The following is a 16,990-nucleotide window of genomic DNA, read 5'->3' as shown; positions in this document are numbered from 1 at the left end:
GGTAATCAAGTTATTTTACCTGATCATACATCCCTCAATGTCGCTTCATAGACGACACATTGAAAGTACTATAACTGCTGCAGCAGGCACCCAATCATGAGCTGCCTTCCTATAAATCAAGGGAAAACCAATCACTCCTACGTTTGTATTGGGCCAAGAAAAAGCTATTGTTTTTGTACCTCCTGAGCTGCTTTCTCTAGACTGATCCCTCTCACTCAAGTTCTACCTCCTGAACTCTCCCTCTACGACTGGCATAATAATAGACCTTTTATGACCACGAGTTGCTGGTCTCTGAAAATGCACTCCAAACCTTCGAAGAACTCCAATATCATTCCCAAATTCTTGTCTCATGTCGTAGCATGTTGCTCTAATAGGCATTCTATCAGGGGCATAACCTCTAATTTCCAGATTTTAATAGAAAATATTATGCTGACCTAGAGACCATAGGTTAGAATACAAGTAAAAAGTTCCTTTTCTTTGAAATTTACAAACTTCTCATGTTACCTCTCTTTTTACAGGTCTGTTGCTCTTTCAGTCAACATTAACATGATGCACATTTATGCTTAGACTACTTGATTTATTTAATATTCCTTTAACTTTGGCCTTGATGTAGGTTCCACAACATATAATCACAGGATTGAGCCTTAGGTATTGCAAATGTCCTCCTATGTTTTAATCATGTATTTTTTGACCCTCAGAGACACCCCACTGACATTAGATTGGACTCACTGAGCTTCCCCAAACTCTCACACACAAAAGAGCATGATCCAGTTTGTTTCAACCAGTAGAATACCGAAAGAAAAATAGCGAAAGAAGAGCCAAAACTTCACCGTCACATCTAATAAGCAGAAATGTCTGGGTTAGGAGTACAACCCAAAGGCAGTTTTAGTATGTTGTAGCATTCTGCAGTTCTCCCTACCCTCAGGGCCAGAATCTGAATTTTAAGGGGGGGGAACATTTTTCCAAGCTAGAAACTCTTGGAGCTAATCATTAACCTTGTAAACATCCCCTCACTTCTGCGTTTTCCAGCTCATGATGGATTACCACTTATAGCCCAGAGTAGCAGCCGTGTTAGTCTGTATTCGCGAAAAGAAAAGGAGGACTTGTGGCACCTTAGAGACTAACCAAGTTATTAGAGCATAAGCTTTCGTGAGCTACAGCTCACTTCATCGGATGCATCCAATGAAGTGAGCTGTAGCTCACGAAAGCTTATGCTCTAATACATTGGTTAGTCTCTAAAGTGCCACAAGTCCTCCTCTTCTTTCCACTTACAGCCCAATAAAAGTGAAGCACACGCAGCCCCCCGAGAGACCCGCCGTTCCTGCCAGAGAGCAGTCAAGATCTTTTTGTAAACCAAGGCTAAGTGGAAAAGCGGGATTTCGGCCACCCCTGTCACAATCCAGCGCGGGCAAAGGCGTGGGATGAGCGCAGGCCGCAAGGCATCGTTCTGGGACCCAAGTCACGGAGAGGACCCCTGGGCTCGTGAGGCTGGACCCGCTGCAGAAGCGCGGGTCCCAAAGGCGGCGGGCTACCACTCGGCTCTGTCCGCCGCTCTGCGCGTGGCCAGCCGGGGGTCCCCGGGCACGCGTGCGCCCCGCGTCGGGCAGCGCCTCCCCCGGGCGGTGCCGGGGGGCCGCGCCGCGCGCGCCGGGGCGTCTCTCGGAGGAGCCATTCCCGCCCGCCGCGTCTGCAGAAGTTAATAGTTAATGGGCGGCCGCGGCTGCTCCCAGCCCTGCGCCCGCCGCTTTACTCACCGCTGTCCAGCCGCACGAGCTGGGGCAGCCGGTAGGCGCTAACCAGCTGGTCCAAGGGGACGGCCACCGCGCTCCACTTCACATCCTTGAGACTGGAGCCCAGCGAGGGGCCCGGGTCCATCTTCCCTTCCGCCTCCGGGCGCGGGGAGGGGGAGTCCGGCCGGCCGGCCGGCTGGCTGGCTGGCAGGCGGCGGCGGCTCCTGCCCGGCGGGGTGCTGCAGCCAACAGGACGGAGCTCGCCTTGCTCAGCGGCGGCTGCTGCTGCCGCCGCCTCCGCCTCCGCCTCCCCGGGACATGCTAGGCTTGGCGAAGCGCAAGGTGACACCCGCCCAGCGGCTGCGGCTGCTCCGCCAGCCCCCCGGGGCTGCTCCCCGCTCGGCTCGCGGCTGCGGCTGGCCCAGGAAACGCCATCCCAGCACTGACTAATCAACAGGGTGCGAGAGACGCCTGCGCAGCCGCTGCTCCTCCCCGCGCCCGAAAGGAAAGTGCCGGGCTGGCTCCCTCCTGCTCTCCCTGGACGGGGGAGGCTCTGGCACCGGAGCTCCGTGCAAAGTCTGTCCCGCTCGCTCCCCCCTCTGACCGCTCCGGCGACCTGCAGCCGCTGCCCAGAGCCCCTCGCGGGCAGGCTGCGGGCGCAGCTCCGGAGAGACACAAACAGAGCAGGACGCACGTTTGACCGACAGTACCGGCCAGGGGTCAATGCCCAGCGTGGCCACTCACTTGCTTTGAGCCACTGAGCGTATCGCTCTGCATCTCCCGTCCTCCGTCTGTGAAACGGGAGAGCCTCCGTAAAGCTCTTGGAGAGCCCTGTCTCAGGAGCGGTGCCTCCTGTTTACACAGCAGCAGAAGCCGTTGTGGCCTTTAACGGCCGAATAAAGGGTTGCTGTCCCAAGAGGTTTCTTCTTCCCAAAGTGGGATGAAGTGGCTTGCCTAATTGATCCCTGCTTGATCACCTAAGCTCCGCTTCTGAGTCTGCTCCAGGCTTTGAGGTTTGTTTGCATACCCTGTATGTCATCACCCATCTGCAAACATCTATATCTAATCTCTACAGATGGCATTTTATAAAATGTTAAACCATAACCTACAAAAAAGACCCTGGCTACTAAGACCCTCCAAACTTAATCTTATCCTCCTATAGAACACGAAGTCTTAAAGGGCACTTTGTTGTCTTTTCCACCAGCTAACCCTAAAATGTGCAAGTGCGTTTTCATAATTTCAAAAGCAAATTCCACATCTGGAAAGATAATGCTACTAATTTTACAAAGTGTTTGTGCTTTAAAAATTGTTCAGTGCTATCCTGCAGTGAGTTCCCAGAATTTTTGTGAGCAAAACCTCTTAAGCAGCAAAAAGAACACGAATGACACAAAGTAAAGTATATACAATATGTAATTTCCTTTACCATAAATTGTGTGTACTTTAAGAGAAACAACTCTCTGGCTCTCTTCTCCTCACACATATGAGATTTCCATGTGTTATTTCCCTGTGCATGGAGGGAAGAGATCAGAACCCTTTGAATACACTTTTGGGTCTAAACTAAGTATTCTTTATTTATTTATTTTTGTATTAAGGTAGTGACTAAGGGCCCTAGTCACAGACCAGGACCCCCTTGTGCTACATGCTGTACAAACACAGGTATTCGACAGTTTCACTCCTCTTATCACAGCAATTTTGAGCTAGGAGTTTGCATTAAATCTCTCCACCATTTAATTCAGTGTTGGAGATTTTGTCTGTGGAATTCATATCACATTAGGAAAGATTAAGCTACAGATCAGTTTTTCAGTTTTCACTTGTGACAGTGTTTGAATATTTAGGGCATGAAAATGATTAGATCAGGAATTTCGACTTATGATTATTTCATATGGGAATATTAAACATTTGTTTGGTTATCATGGCATGAAATTTATCTGTTCAATGATGTTTTTAAACCAACCATTACACTTCTTTTCAGAAGGGATTTTGTTATGAAGTCTTTATCTTGGAGAACCAGTATTTTATGTAACATTGTGATTCTTTACTGTGAATGTAGGATGTGCAGATTGCTAGGCAGTGAGAACTGTTTTAAATCCATAAATAAAACAAATAAATCAATGGGGAAAAATTAACTCTAAGCCATTATATTGTATTGTGATGAGTTTACTGTGTTCACTTTGTTGTCAGAACTCTGATTTTATTAATTAGGTTGTGTGAATTGCATTACAGCAGCATCTGCTAATATTAGCATATTTAAGACTGTATCAGCAGTTCCATTATAACTGTATTTTTTCAGTGATTTACAATACACTTATAAAAATCCACTTATAAGATCTCACTCCAGGAGTGATACAATCTAGCATCCGATGAAGTGACCTGTAGCTCACGAAAGCTTATGCTCTAATAAATTTGTTAGTCTCTAAGGTGCCACAAGTACTCCTTTTCTTTTTGCGAATATAGACTAACACAGCTGCTACTCTGAAATCTAGTTATGATATTGACCCAGACTGTGGCTGGTCCTTGTGCTAGTGCACAAAAGGGGTGAGATGGCAAGGAGCCTTTTCCCTCCTTGTAGCCCTTCAGACATCCCACAAAGGGGCCAGATTTGCTAACTCTGCTAGTGCCCCCTGAACAGCAAGCAACCTCAAAGGGGTGGGGAGGAGGAAGGACCATCCAAAGATTTACCCCTTCCACTTGCTCTGAACAGCAAGATGAGTCAGTTGCAGAAAGAAGTACAAACTGCACAATCCTAAAGGCAGCAGTTATGAGACCTATTGTGCTACAGAGAAATCTAGGTTAGATTGTTTGTTTCCCATAGGACAGTGTGGTTCTGTACTCACTCCCACAGCATGGGCCTGTGCCTCAGTTGTTCGATCTGATCATGTTTCTTCAGAGCTCTGATGGTGGAAAACCTTCTTTCTTTAATCTCAATTATGGTACTCTCAGGTGTTACTTGTAACAATAGTAAGTATTAAAATATATTCAGACACAAGTGTGATTTTTATGTGTCCCCTTAATAAATTAATGTTTGAAAAGTGCTTGGAAATCCTTGTGAAAATAACTGTTGAAATGGAAAGTGATATTATATTAGCTAAAAGCATTATTCTAACTTGGAAAGCAAAAGAATGGTTTGAACTTGCCACGGGTGTAACAAACTCAGTGAATGTTAGCCAATAAAATATAACGTGTTATAAAATAATTTACAAGACCATGGTTAGACGGTCTGTTCACTGGGACCTGAAGCATCTTTCTAGCAAGAACTGTTTTTAAACATGGTGCTGACTAACATACTTTGAATTCCAGTGTTGATATGGCCTCAGAATATGGTTGAAAGCTTTCCTCCCTCAAACCTCATGCAAGTCATGTGTCGCTGTATTGGGAGAAATATGTCTTTCTGCCTCATCTGGGGATAGTTATTGCTAATTTCTCTGAAGATTTGAACAAACACAAAGCAGAAAACTGTATTCAGGTCCTCTTTATTTACATAGGTCTGCTTCAAACTAATTTTGAATGTCAGACATTTCCAAATTCCATTTTCTTTCCCATTGCTGGATTTGCCTATCCTCTAACTCCTAAAATCCTGATCTATTGTTATTGCTCAATTTTCACAGGATGCACATTTGATTTTTTAGAAGGTGACACTTACATACTGACTAAAATTGGTTTATCTAGTTCTGGGCAAATAGACATCTTGAAGTTAATAAGGATTCAAAAAGTTGAGTCAGTTTTAAAAGTCTCTGTGTTGGACTTCAAGGGGGTCATGGAACATGGCAGAGTAAACTCCTGAGTGTGCTGGGGCTATCTACCAACATCCACCCCCATCTACTGCTGGACACCATCCTTTTCCCCTCCAGAGGCCAAAAACTGTACACCTTAACCTGTGCTGGTATCCACGAGATCAACTCAAGTAGCAATGGCAAGCTCCTCTTTGATCTGCAAATCCCAAAGAAGAGAGACATCCCATTCCAGCCAAGATGTCCACCCCTGAGGACAGTGAGAATTGAGTGCTGACTCAAAAAGTGGCTGCAGACACTTTGGCAATTAAAGCTACAGTCACCAGTAGAAGATCAAATGCAGGACATGGCTGACCAAATTGAGATATACCTCAGGGATATAAAATTAATTAAAGCTAAATTGACTGATCTGGAAGGCAGATTATACAGAAATAATCTTAGAATCATAGGAGTTCCTTAGGGAGAAGAATGATGGAAACTTCTGGAATTTATCCCTAGACTTTAAACAGAAATTCTCAGTCTGCCTGCAGACTTTATACTTCACAATAGTACCTCAGAGTTATGAACACCAGAGTTACAAACTGATAATTCAACCACACACCTCACTTGGAACTGGAAGTATGTAATCAGGCAGCAGCAGAGACAAACAAAAAAGTATTGTGTTAAATATAAACTACTAAAAAAAATAAAGGAAAAACAGCATTTTTCTTCTGCATAGTAAAATATCAAAGCTGTATTAAGTCAATGTTCAGTTGTAAACTTTTGAAAGAACAACCATAACATTTTGTTCAGAGTTATGAACATTGCAGAGTTATAAACAACCTCCATTCCTCAGGTGTTCATAACTCTGATATTCTACTGTATATTGAAAGAGCCCACAGGTCTCTGGCCTGCCCGGAGGCTACCCCAGAGCCCTGATAATCAAATTTCTCAGATTCACAACCAAAGAATCTGTCCTAGGCATGGTAATATAAAAAGAAAGCTTCGCGGGGACAGTCCCCCATCTAAAATCAGACTTTTGCAAGAGAAATTGTGGAGCAGAGGGCAGTTTTTGTCAGGGCTAGGGCACTGGCAAAACAAAAGGGCCGAAAGGGTTATATGAGGTTTCCTGCATTGTTTCATGTAATAGCTGGAAATGTGACCCATTCATTCTGAAAACCTCAGGAGCCAGAGAGCTTCATAAATAACTTATAAATGACTTTTGGTGTGTTTTGTTCCTGGTTACACCAATTGCTGGTATTTTGTTTGCCTAGGCATTCTTGCAGGCCTAACTCCCATTATATTGACAGCCCTCCAACTTTGCTCGTAGCTAGATGTTGTGAAGTGGGACCCATATATATGCTGTGTTTTCTGTAGGGAGTTTTGAATTATGACAATTTTGCATGGACATGCATGGACTCCCTCACTGATGAATATGTAATGCTATGTATGAATCTGTAATGTAACACCTCTGCTAACTGTGAATTGTTGTGTCTGTGATTGCTCTGATGCTGAGGGAGTAGAAACGTACAACATGTTCCCCTAACTCCACATTCATGAGCTACAGCAAATTCATTCTGAACCCTTTCTTGGCAAGCACCAGGTGGCTCTATGCAGGGAAGGTCAGCCTCTCTTAAAGTAGCCTGGCTGGAGTGAGTCAGGGGTATTTGCACATAGTTGAGAACTCTGAGAACAGAAGGTGGTCTCTGATTTGGACTGTGCCATGCCATTGCTGTTGGATACCTGCAGCATGGACCTAGAGACTATAGTAAGGGAAGTTACCCACAATCATGCTACATTATCTCCTTGTATTGCTGCAAGACTGTAACGTAACCATCAAACGTGTTTAGCAGGCAAACTATGCGTCTGGGGGCACTGGTTTGGCTGCTTTCACTTAAGGTTGGGGTAATAGTTGTTGGATTGTTTAGTGGTTGAAAATGGTTTGAAATATAGGGAATGGCAATGCCAGCAGAAAATTGCCACCACAAGGGAACTCTGAATTTAAAAGGACCTGCTGCTTGTAATTAGACACAGTGTCCCTGATCCAAAACCCTGCTGTGCCTATGCATCCTACACAATCTCAGAGATGGCTATAACCACCTTTGGGATACTTGCTACATTATGGACTTCAAATCTTACCCCCTTTGTAGGGGATATTTCCCATGTGGGGTTGTTATTTGTAACAATTTTTGGAACCCAGAGAGTAGTGACAGGCTACCTACATCCGTCCCCCCGGAGTATGAAAAGGGTTTAGCTATGCATAGTTAGAGATGTTCTTTCAACATGCATTGCCAAGTACACAAATGTTCATATGTTCCTGTAAATTATTTTGTTTTTTTCCTTTTTGTTATATTCTATTTGGTTCCCTTGTGTCCCCCTTCCCATTATCTTGCTCCATCCATCTTTCTTCCCCTTTCCTCTCTCCTGATCTTCATACGCAGAAAAATTACATGACTGATTTACAGCAAGCCTCGCTAGGTGGCTGCATCTAATGTTGATGCCTTCCCCCAAGTCTCCTGCACCTACCCTATTTGGTAGCAATCTGACAAGTGACGAGCATCTGGCAAAGTAATCCAAAATCTGTCCCCCCACTCGCGAGGGGAGCAGGTGGGATGCAATAGAGCAAATGACACAAATATTCCATCACCCTCATTTATAAGATCTCACATGAGAAAAATGTTAGTCCTGAATTTCAATTTTATTTCCTGGAATGTAAAGAGACTCAACACTCCCATTAAAAGAAAACAATGGTACTCATTATTAGAGAGAGCAAAGGCAGATGTAGTGCTTTTGCTGGAGACACAGTCGACCACAGATAGGGCTGTTATGGTAGAACATGACTGGGTAAAAGAAGTAGTGTCTTGCTGCTTGTCATTCACATTTACAGGGGCAGCCATACTCTTCTATAAAGCACTGGCAGTAACAGTCTCAGAGTCAATTTTAGATAATCAGGGCAGATTTTTAATCCTGAAAGTAAACATAGGCTTTACTAAATTACATGGAGAACCCCATATCCCTATTGTAATTGCTGGGGATTTTAATGAAGTGCTTGATTCTTTTGTGGCTAAATCTTGTCCGCGGAGCCATACACAAAAGGAAACTAGAATGGCCCTGGAATTAAAGTTCTGGGACTATGTGATATCTGGTGGTTCTGGTGCTTTGAAAGAAAATACTTTTATCTTCTTGGTAATATTCATCTGAATAATAGCTGGTTCTGCCTCAGCATTGTAACCTCTGCTCATATAAGGTGCCATAGAGCAGGGTTTCTCAACCTATAGGTCAGGACCCAAAATCGAGTTCCCAGAATGTTTCAGAGGGTTGCATGGCAGCTTCTGTGGCTCCTGTCCCATGGGGCTGGTTGGGCTCGCCTTCCTGCTCCAGGCACTGCAACTCCTGGGGTCCCAGTGCCACTCAGGTTTGGTCCAGCCATCTTTATGACGGGAGTCTGGGTAGGCCAAATTTGAGAGAGTGGCACTGCAATCCCAGGAGCCAGATCACAACGCTACTTGCACAAATTTGGTCCAGTCAGGAGAGTGGGGCCAAACCTGAGCAGCTCTGCAATCCTGGAGGTTGCAACTCCTGGAGCAGAGAGCCAAGCCCAGTCAGCCCCATAGCACAGGAGCTGCAGGAGCCACTACTGGGGGGTGAGTGCCGGGCAAGATGCAATCAAAACCACGCCAGGGTCTCTGCCCCCAGACTATTTACCGGGTTGCAACAATAAACTTTACAAATGGGTCCTGAGCCCATAAAAGTTGAGAACAACTGCCAGAGAGGGATCTGTGGAAATAATGTGGGCACACCTTGCCTTCTTCCATGTTGTCCTTTACGCTTTGAACAACCTTTCTAAGACAGAGTGTCTGACACCCTTTTCTCCATTCAAAGCCCTCCTTAAAACTAATTTCTTCCACAAACCCCACCAGTTACTAATTTGCTTAATGATACTATCACTCATCCAACCTCTGAAAGAAAACGTAATTTAAAAGCAAATATATATTCCAAAATATCATCCTTTGAATAATTCAGTACTTGTGCCAGTTCTATGATTTCTGTTTAGATGACAAACTTCTCCCAGCAGGGCCATGTCTTCCTTTTTGTCTTGTCCTATCTAATAACAGTGCTAAGAATAAAGTGTGCCCATGAACAGGGTTGAATTGTCCCTGGTCTTTGGATGGGTGTACAGGAGTTGGAAGACTTGGGTATGGGGGTGTTCTTCCCTTGGTGCCTTATTTCTTTGTACATGGTCCTGAAACAATCACAGTATCTGTGATGATCAGGGGAATTAGTTTAGATACAACTTTCATAAAATTAACCAGAATTTGTCATTTCTGTATCACTGAATGCTTCAATCTGTAGCGAGGCAACTATGGGCTGACAGGGTCCCTAACACATATCACCCATCCTATTAAGAAGCAGCAGTAGAACAAAAGAAGTCATTAACCTTAACAACCGGACTCTGGCTGAACAACAGATGTGCTAAAGAGGGTGTATGAGCTGGAAAACCTGTCCAGCCAAGTTTATCTGGGAGGGGAATGGAGAATGGAAAATCCCCAAGCAGGAGAAAAAAGGGACAGAGCAGGACTTTAAAAAAAGACTAATGAGGTTTGAGACGAGAGGACTAAAGGGGTCCAGTTTTGTAGAGAGGGGTACTTTTCCTTTCAAAGGAAGCTGGGCTGGCTAGAGGGGGTGGGAAGAGATAGTAAAGCAAGTGAGAGAGACTGACTCCATGATTCAAGGAGAAGCCCTATACAGGAAGGGTGATCTTGGACACCCCAGAGAACTCTCTCCAAATCCCACAGAATGTTCAACTGTGGTAAGGAAACTGGAGTAGAAAACTGCATACATCTGTTTTATTGTTTTGTCCAGACAAGCTACTTTTCTCTTGTGCCATCTAAAGACCTATTGTGTTAGAAACCTTTCCAAAGTCTATGTGTTGTGTACTTCAACTATCACATGCCTGGAGAGGTAAACTGTAAACCAGAGTATTCATAGGTTGGAGCTCTGGGAACAAATATGCTTAAGCTACTGGGGGGAAGAGCACTGGTCGTGGGCACCTAGGACAGCATGACCTCAAAATCCCTTTTCTATGAAGGGATAACAGAGAGGCCAAAGGAAACATGTTGCATCCTTCTCAGACTAAGCAAAGCATAAAAACACAAGGGTCCATCATGGTGGGACCCAAATAGAGCAGCCTAGTGTGTGTCCAGCAGGGGGAGTTTTACCAAGGCTGCAACAGTACTTACCTAAGAGAAGGATTGCCCTGTCCCATCACCAGCAGGTGAAAAAAATCACCTCAAAGGAGCAGGAAGAGTTCACACCCCTTCCATACCATAGTGTTGAGCTGGCCAGTATCCCAGTTGGAGGAAACTGCACTATCTAAAAGGGATGATGCACTGGGCAGATTCCTACTGTGTACTGGGGAACTGAGGAAAGAATTATGTTTCCCTAATGTGGACAGCGGCTGTCACCCTCTTTTAAGAGGGGATAAAATGATCCGGAGTAATGTGGTTCATACCTGTGTTTGGTATGGACCAAATTTGGCCCTCAGTTACACCTGTGCAGATTCACTGCTCGTTGGTGTAACCAGAGCAGAATTTGGCCCCATTTCTTTGTTTACAGTTACTTGTCCAAATTCTGTTCTCACTTAGACCAGTGATCACCCAGAACAACAATCAACTGAATTACTCTGGATTTTTACTGGTGTAACTGACAGCAGAATTTGGTAAAATATTCATTCATAAGACACGGTATAAACAATTAATTTAATAATCAACTGGGGATACATAATTCCGATGCCAAAAATCATTATAATTAACCAAATAGGAATATATCAACAGCACCCCCTCAGCTTAATATTTGTTATTTGATTTGTGCGCGTGAACTGTGATGTAGCTGTTCTTAATTAAAATAAACACACAGGATCAGATTCTGTTCTTACTTATTATACTTGTATACATCAGGAGTTACTCCACTGAAGTCAGTGTTATTACACCAGCAAAAAATGGGTTCAAGTGAGAGCACGAATCAGATTCTCAATGTATTTACACTGGGAGAAAGTGATAGTGTATAGATTAAAAGGCCACAAAAACTTCATTAACACTGAATATACCTTTATTAATACTCGGATCACCTAGTATAAAGGAACAAATTAATAAGAACATTAGAAAACTTAAACATATTGAAAATATTCTACTTTACAAAACTAAAAAACTTCTTAATTATCTATTGACCACTGGAAATATTCTATTGTTCTGATGTATAAATTAAGAGAATGCATACATCCATATGTAACAGGATGAAGTCTTTCTTAGCATCAGGAGTCCAGTAAATAATAATAATTGATTATTTGGTGCTCTATACACAGTCTGTAACATTACATTAGCATAAAGACATGCATTTATCAACTTCTATTTTTTTCTTCATTCTAAAGTCTGTGTAATGTATGTATGCTAGTTAAGTTTTTCTTCTCTTTTGGTCCTCAGTTACCCCTCATTTTGCACTGGTATTACAAAACAATACAAACTCTTTAAACTGGAAAAAAAGCCACCAAGCAAACAACCCCTTTTCCTCCCCCTTCCCTGGCAACCCCCCCCCCCCCAAAACAAAAGCAAAACTATCCAGAAAAGTAGGTTAAGTGACCACCCAAGCGACCGGCAGAATTTCAGTTATGGTCTCTAATTTAATTGATAATGTCTCAGATATTAGGAATGGCAATATACAAAAACCTGCAGGAGAACACTTCAACCTTCCTGGACACACAATAGCAGATTTAAAGGTAGCCATCCTGCAGCAAAAAAACTTCAGAACCAGACTTCAAAGAGAAACTGCTGAGCTTCAGGTTTCAGAGTAGCAGCCATGTTAGTCTGTATCTGTAAAAAGAAAAGGAGTACTTGTGGCACCTTAGAGACTAACAAATTTATTAGAGCATAAGCTTTCGTGAGCTACAGCTCAGAGCTTCAGTTCATTTGCAAATTTGACACCATCAGCTCAGGATTAAAGAAAGACTGTGAATACCTAGCCAATTGCAAAAGCAGTTTCTCCTCCCTTGGTGTTCACACCTCAACTGCTAGAAGAAGGCCTCATCCTCCCTGATTGAACTAACCTGGTTATCCCTAGCCTGTTTCTTGCTTGCATATTTATACCTGCCTCTGGAAATGTCTACTACATGCTTCCAACGAAGTGGGTATTCACCCATGAAAGCTTATGATCCAATAAATCTGTTAGTCTATAAGGTGCTACAGGACTCGTTGCTGCTTCTAATTTAAATGTAATTCAGACTGTAGTTGAAACCTTGGGAATATTTTAAATTGGTCATTTAGATCAGAGGGTTGCATGAGTGAGGGGCCCTTGTTGTAGGATTTACTATGTGAAGAGACTGACAAAGAAAAAAAATTAAGGCAGATATTAATTTCAACAAGAGAAGGATTGTACATTTAGGTCCCACTTCTGCAAACACTGGCATATATGAATAGTCCCACTGTGCTGGTCATAAAGGTCCTAAATACAAATTGATTTAACTTCACTTTAAAAACTAGGAAATAGAACATTCATGTATATACAGTACCGTATACATTGTAAATGTCAACACTTACAGCACAAGATTTCTGTAACATACAGAAATTGCCTAAGTAATCAAATTCATTTTAACACTTTTGTGTATTCCTATGAAATAGTTAACATTTCCTGAAGACAGACAGAAGTGCAGGTGACATTTCACAACTGGCAGCAAGTTCTCTTTTTCTTACTTTCATTTAGATCCACCACATCTAAGTCACACAATTCGCAGGAATTCTGCAAAACAAATTAAAATGAACATGGCATTAAGACGAATGCAGCTGCACTATATTAACATAGACGCTTGAATATTCTTCTCCATGTGTGGTTTATAAGGCAGCCCATCATATATTTTAGCTTTATAAAACATTTTAGTGTGTCACTGAATATATTTCTAGCTCTGAAGAGTCAAATGAAAGGCTCGACATTTTAGGAAGTTTTCTAATAAATTGGATGAATCTAGTGCCTATGGAAGTGACAGGCTGATAGGACATGCTCATACTATACTTGGCTCTAGCCTCTTTTCTGAGTCCTGAAAGATCCTAGAGGTGGGCGGGTATGGTCTTCTGAGAAGACATTACAAGTCATGAGCTGATCCTGTAAATCTCTACTCACTGGAGTGGTAAATACTCATGTAGGTAGTGCTACTGACTACTTGCATAAGGCTTTCCCTCATGAGCAATTTAGCCCTAGTGTCATCTAGGGCTTTAAATAAGCATCATATTTTGCTATGACAAATGGTATGGTAGTTTTGTGATGTGCACAAATATCTGTACTCATTTTCATGTTTAATCTAAAATAGAAATGGATTTTATGCTCTAAAACCCCAATCTTCAGAGATACTGTACAGCGGTACTGATGAATTGACCTATTTTGCCTATTTCTTCTAATTTACTGTACAGACATGCATGGAGCCAAGAGGAGTCACCACCTTTCTCTTTGAATCCAGTAGCCAGTGGCTCTCGACATTCCCAGTCTACTGTACCCTTTCAGGAGTCTGATTTGTCTTATGTACCCCAAGTTTCACCTCACTTAAAAACTACTTGCTTACAAAATCAGACAAAAAATAAAAAAGTGTCACAGCACACTATTACTGAAAAATTGCTTACTTTCTCATTTTTACCACATTATAAAATAAATCAATTGGAATATATATATTGTATTTACATTTCAGTGTATAGAACAGTATAAACAAGTCATTGTCTGTATGAAATTTTAGTTTGTACTGACTCTGCTAGTGCTTTTTATGTAGACTGCTGTAAAACTAGGCAAATATCTAGATGAGTTGATGTACCCCCCTGAAAGATAGCTACATACCCCTGGTTGAGAACCACTGCCAGCAGCAATACGCACATATTTCTCACTACAGAGGCCAGCTGTTGAAAGGGATATCTCTTTACCTCTTTGAGGAAATAGGCGTCATGGAATTCAAAGCATGGACCTGGGCCAGAAAATGACTGAAAAAATGTCCTGCACAATGCAGAACAATTATAGGCATGACTGGGAGACTATAGAGAGTATGAACTTAGATTTCAAAGGGCATAAGAAATTAAATGTTGGATATTTGCCTTATGGTTTTGGGTTTTTTAAAGTTTCAGCTAAAATGGTTCAGCAGGGTGGGACAGGAGTTGGAATCAGCAAGAGCTGAATATGGCAGCAGGGGAATGGGTTAGGAGTAGAAGTGGACAGGGAAAGGCTGGAGAAACAAATGTTTATAACCACTAGAAAACACTCCCCTACAGAATCTGGAATTGAATCCATTATTTCCGAGTCTCGACTTTCTATTCACAGTTAACAGCTATAAAACCCACAAGCAAAGTGTGTCTTCATCTCTTTCTAGGGCAGGTCCTCACAGAAAATAACTGCCTTGTACTGCTACTAGTTATTCAGTTAACTCAAAAGATAACTGGTAGGACTGTGCCACATGTAAGCATCCCAACCCTGCTGAAGACCCATATGCAGGATCAATATGGATCCACATGATGGAAATTTAGTTTTTTCAATTTTTAAGTTTTTTTTAAAAACATAGAAAATTACATAAACCCCAACATTAAAAGAATATTTAGATTGCAAAGTCAAGCACTCAATTATGAAATACCAAAATGAAGGTTGTTTTTGCAACCTTAATGCAGCTCCCTTGTATGTATTCATTATGATAGTCTTTAGCTACCTGATCACCAGGGATCCTAGTTTTCCATGATAAAAAGCCCCAAATTCTCTGATAAAAAACATAAAAATATCTGTTTTTCCACATTTAAAATGAAACACTGAATTTTACTTTCCCTAGCCACTATATAGGTATTAGTTGAACACATTTTATTGATATATCTACAATTTTTAAGCAAGTTTGAAGCCTAATCAGTGCCATCAATCATTATAATAAAATAGAATTAATAGAACTGCAATTTGTATTTCTTACATATGCCAAATACTTTTATCTTGGGTGGTGGAGTTCGAGCTGTCAGCCCTGGTTCGGTTAATATGGAGACCCAGCTAATGGGGGCTCGGATAAACAGGGTTCTACTGCGTTTTTTTCCCCCCACAACATGAAAAAACGAAGGATTCTCTGTAAAAACGCAAATTCTGCATTTTTCCGTGGCCAACAGATTTCTAGGATCACATACTATTTTTTCCACAAGACCTTCAGTCACATTCAGTGTATAGGGGTTGCGCTTGCTGAATGAATGCCAGCTGACTTTTCTTTTTACATTTAATATGTGGACCCATGAATTAGATACTTCATACCATCCAAATCCTGTACTGATGGCAGAATCATTAATTTCTTCATGGGCTTTTCTAGATGCTGTCATTGTAGTATCGGAGATCTTTACAAACATAAATTCATTAACCCTCACAATACCCCTCTAAGGAGATATTATAATTCCCATTTTACACATGAGGAATTGATGTACATGATTAAAGCAAAAATGATCAAATTATCAACTGAGTCTCACAATTTGAGAAGCCCAGGGTCTGATTTTTCAGAGTACATGGCATTTAATAGCACTTCATGTATGTTCACAGCAGAGCTCCCAATGACCACATTTGCAGTTGTGAGCACATTCTGCGCATCTACAATCAGTTTTTTTGGGGAGTGAAGAACATTGTTTATGGTTTTGTTTCAGAGTAGCAGCCGTGTTAGTCTGTATTCGAAAAAGAAAAGGAGTACTTGTGGCACCTTAGAGACTAACAAATTTATTAGAGCATAAGCTTTCGTGAGCTACAGCTCACTTCATCGGATGCATTTACGGTTTATGGTTTATTTATGGTTTTGTTGTATTCTTCAGAGAATGGCAATTTCTCCTGGTATTTATTTTGCTGATTTGGGGGAAAGGGGAGTTTAAGCATAGTTTCTTTCCTCCTCCCCCTAGTTAATATGATGTCATAACCAAGAATTCACAAAGACCAGACTTAAGTACAGACTATAATATTCTTGTCAAAAGCTATCTGGGAGGAGGACTGATCTTCAGCCATTAAACTAAGCGACATATGACAGTATGCATAAATCTAAATGCTAACTGTATTTTTTTCTGTTTTTGTTTAAAGTGTGACTCATGATTGCACGATGGGTCATTTGGTAACCATGAGCAATGTTATTAAACAGCTGTCATCTTCTAATGAGCAGGTTTAGGCAAATCTGAATCCAGACTCTTAAGAATTCTGAATAAATTAAATACTGTTGTTTGTAAACATGCCTCTGCAAACTTTCAGAATACCTGATAATGTTTCTGACATTTGTATTTGGGTTTAATTCACACTAAAGATTTTTTTCAATAATATAAAGACACTTAATAGCTGTTTGGATTGAACAAAAAAACATGCATTATCATTCCCAAAATTATGGCCTGCCTCTGTTACTCACATGTAGTTGTAATAAGTTCAGGTGATCAGTTAACTTTAATGAGACAATTCATGTGAGAGCTGCAAGATTGAGTCCCTACTGTAAAATGATTTTCCCAACTTGCACACAACTTAAAAGTCTATATAATGTTGTTTTAACTA

General features: G+C 41.8%; 2 protein-coding genes across 8 annotated transcripts in view; both read right to left on the bottom strand.

Moving 5' to 3' along the window:
- GAREM1 (GRB2 associated regulator of MAPK1 subtype 1) overlaps positions 1-2,426 on the bottom strand; it is a 133,388-nt gene extending 130,962 nt beyond the window's left edge. Inside the window, exon 1 of one of the 2 annotated variants that reach the window (XM_038393153.2) lies at positions 1,755-2,426. In XM_038393153.2, the coding sequence (XP_038249081.1) occupies positions 1,755-1,875 (121 nt within the window). In that variant the 5' untranslated portion in view covers positions 1,876-2,426. The remainder of the gene's footprint in view (positions 1-1,754) is intronic. The other variant, XM_038393152.2, reaches the window with a different exon arrangement.
- A 9,101-nt stretch (positions 2,427-11,527) lies between these two features.
- Positions 11,528-16,990, bottom strand: part of LOC119851835 (ras-related protein Rab-10-like) — a 46,627-nt gene continuing 41,164 nt past the window's right edge. For 4 of the 6 annotated variants that reach the window (XR_006278867.1, XR_006278866.1, XR_006278868.1 and 1 more), the window contains one exon: positions 13,176-13,225. Coding sequence is in view for 2 of the 6 variants with exons in the window: in XM_038392312.2 (XP_038248240.1) it covers positions 13,148-13,225 (78 nt within the window). In the remaining 4 variants the exon portion in view is untranslated. Of the gene's footprint in view, positions 13,226-16,990 lie in introns of all 6 variants that reach the window. The other 2 variants (XM_038392313.2, XM_038392312.2) reach the window with 2 other exon arrangements.

Source organism: Dermochelys coriacea, chromosome 2, assembly GCF_009764565.3.
Source record: "Dermochelys coriacea isolate rDerCor1 chromosome 2, rDerCor1.pri.v4, whole genome shotgun sequence".
NCBI lineage: Eukaryota > Metazoa > Chordata > Testudines > Dermochelyidae > Dermochelys > Dermochelys coriacea.
The sequence above is the reverse complement of the archived record's forward strand: the minus strand, read 5'-3'. Positions and strand labels throughout refer to the sequence as shown.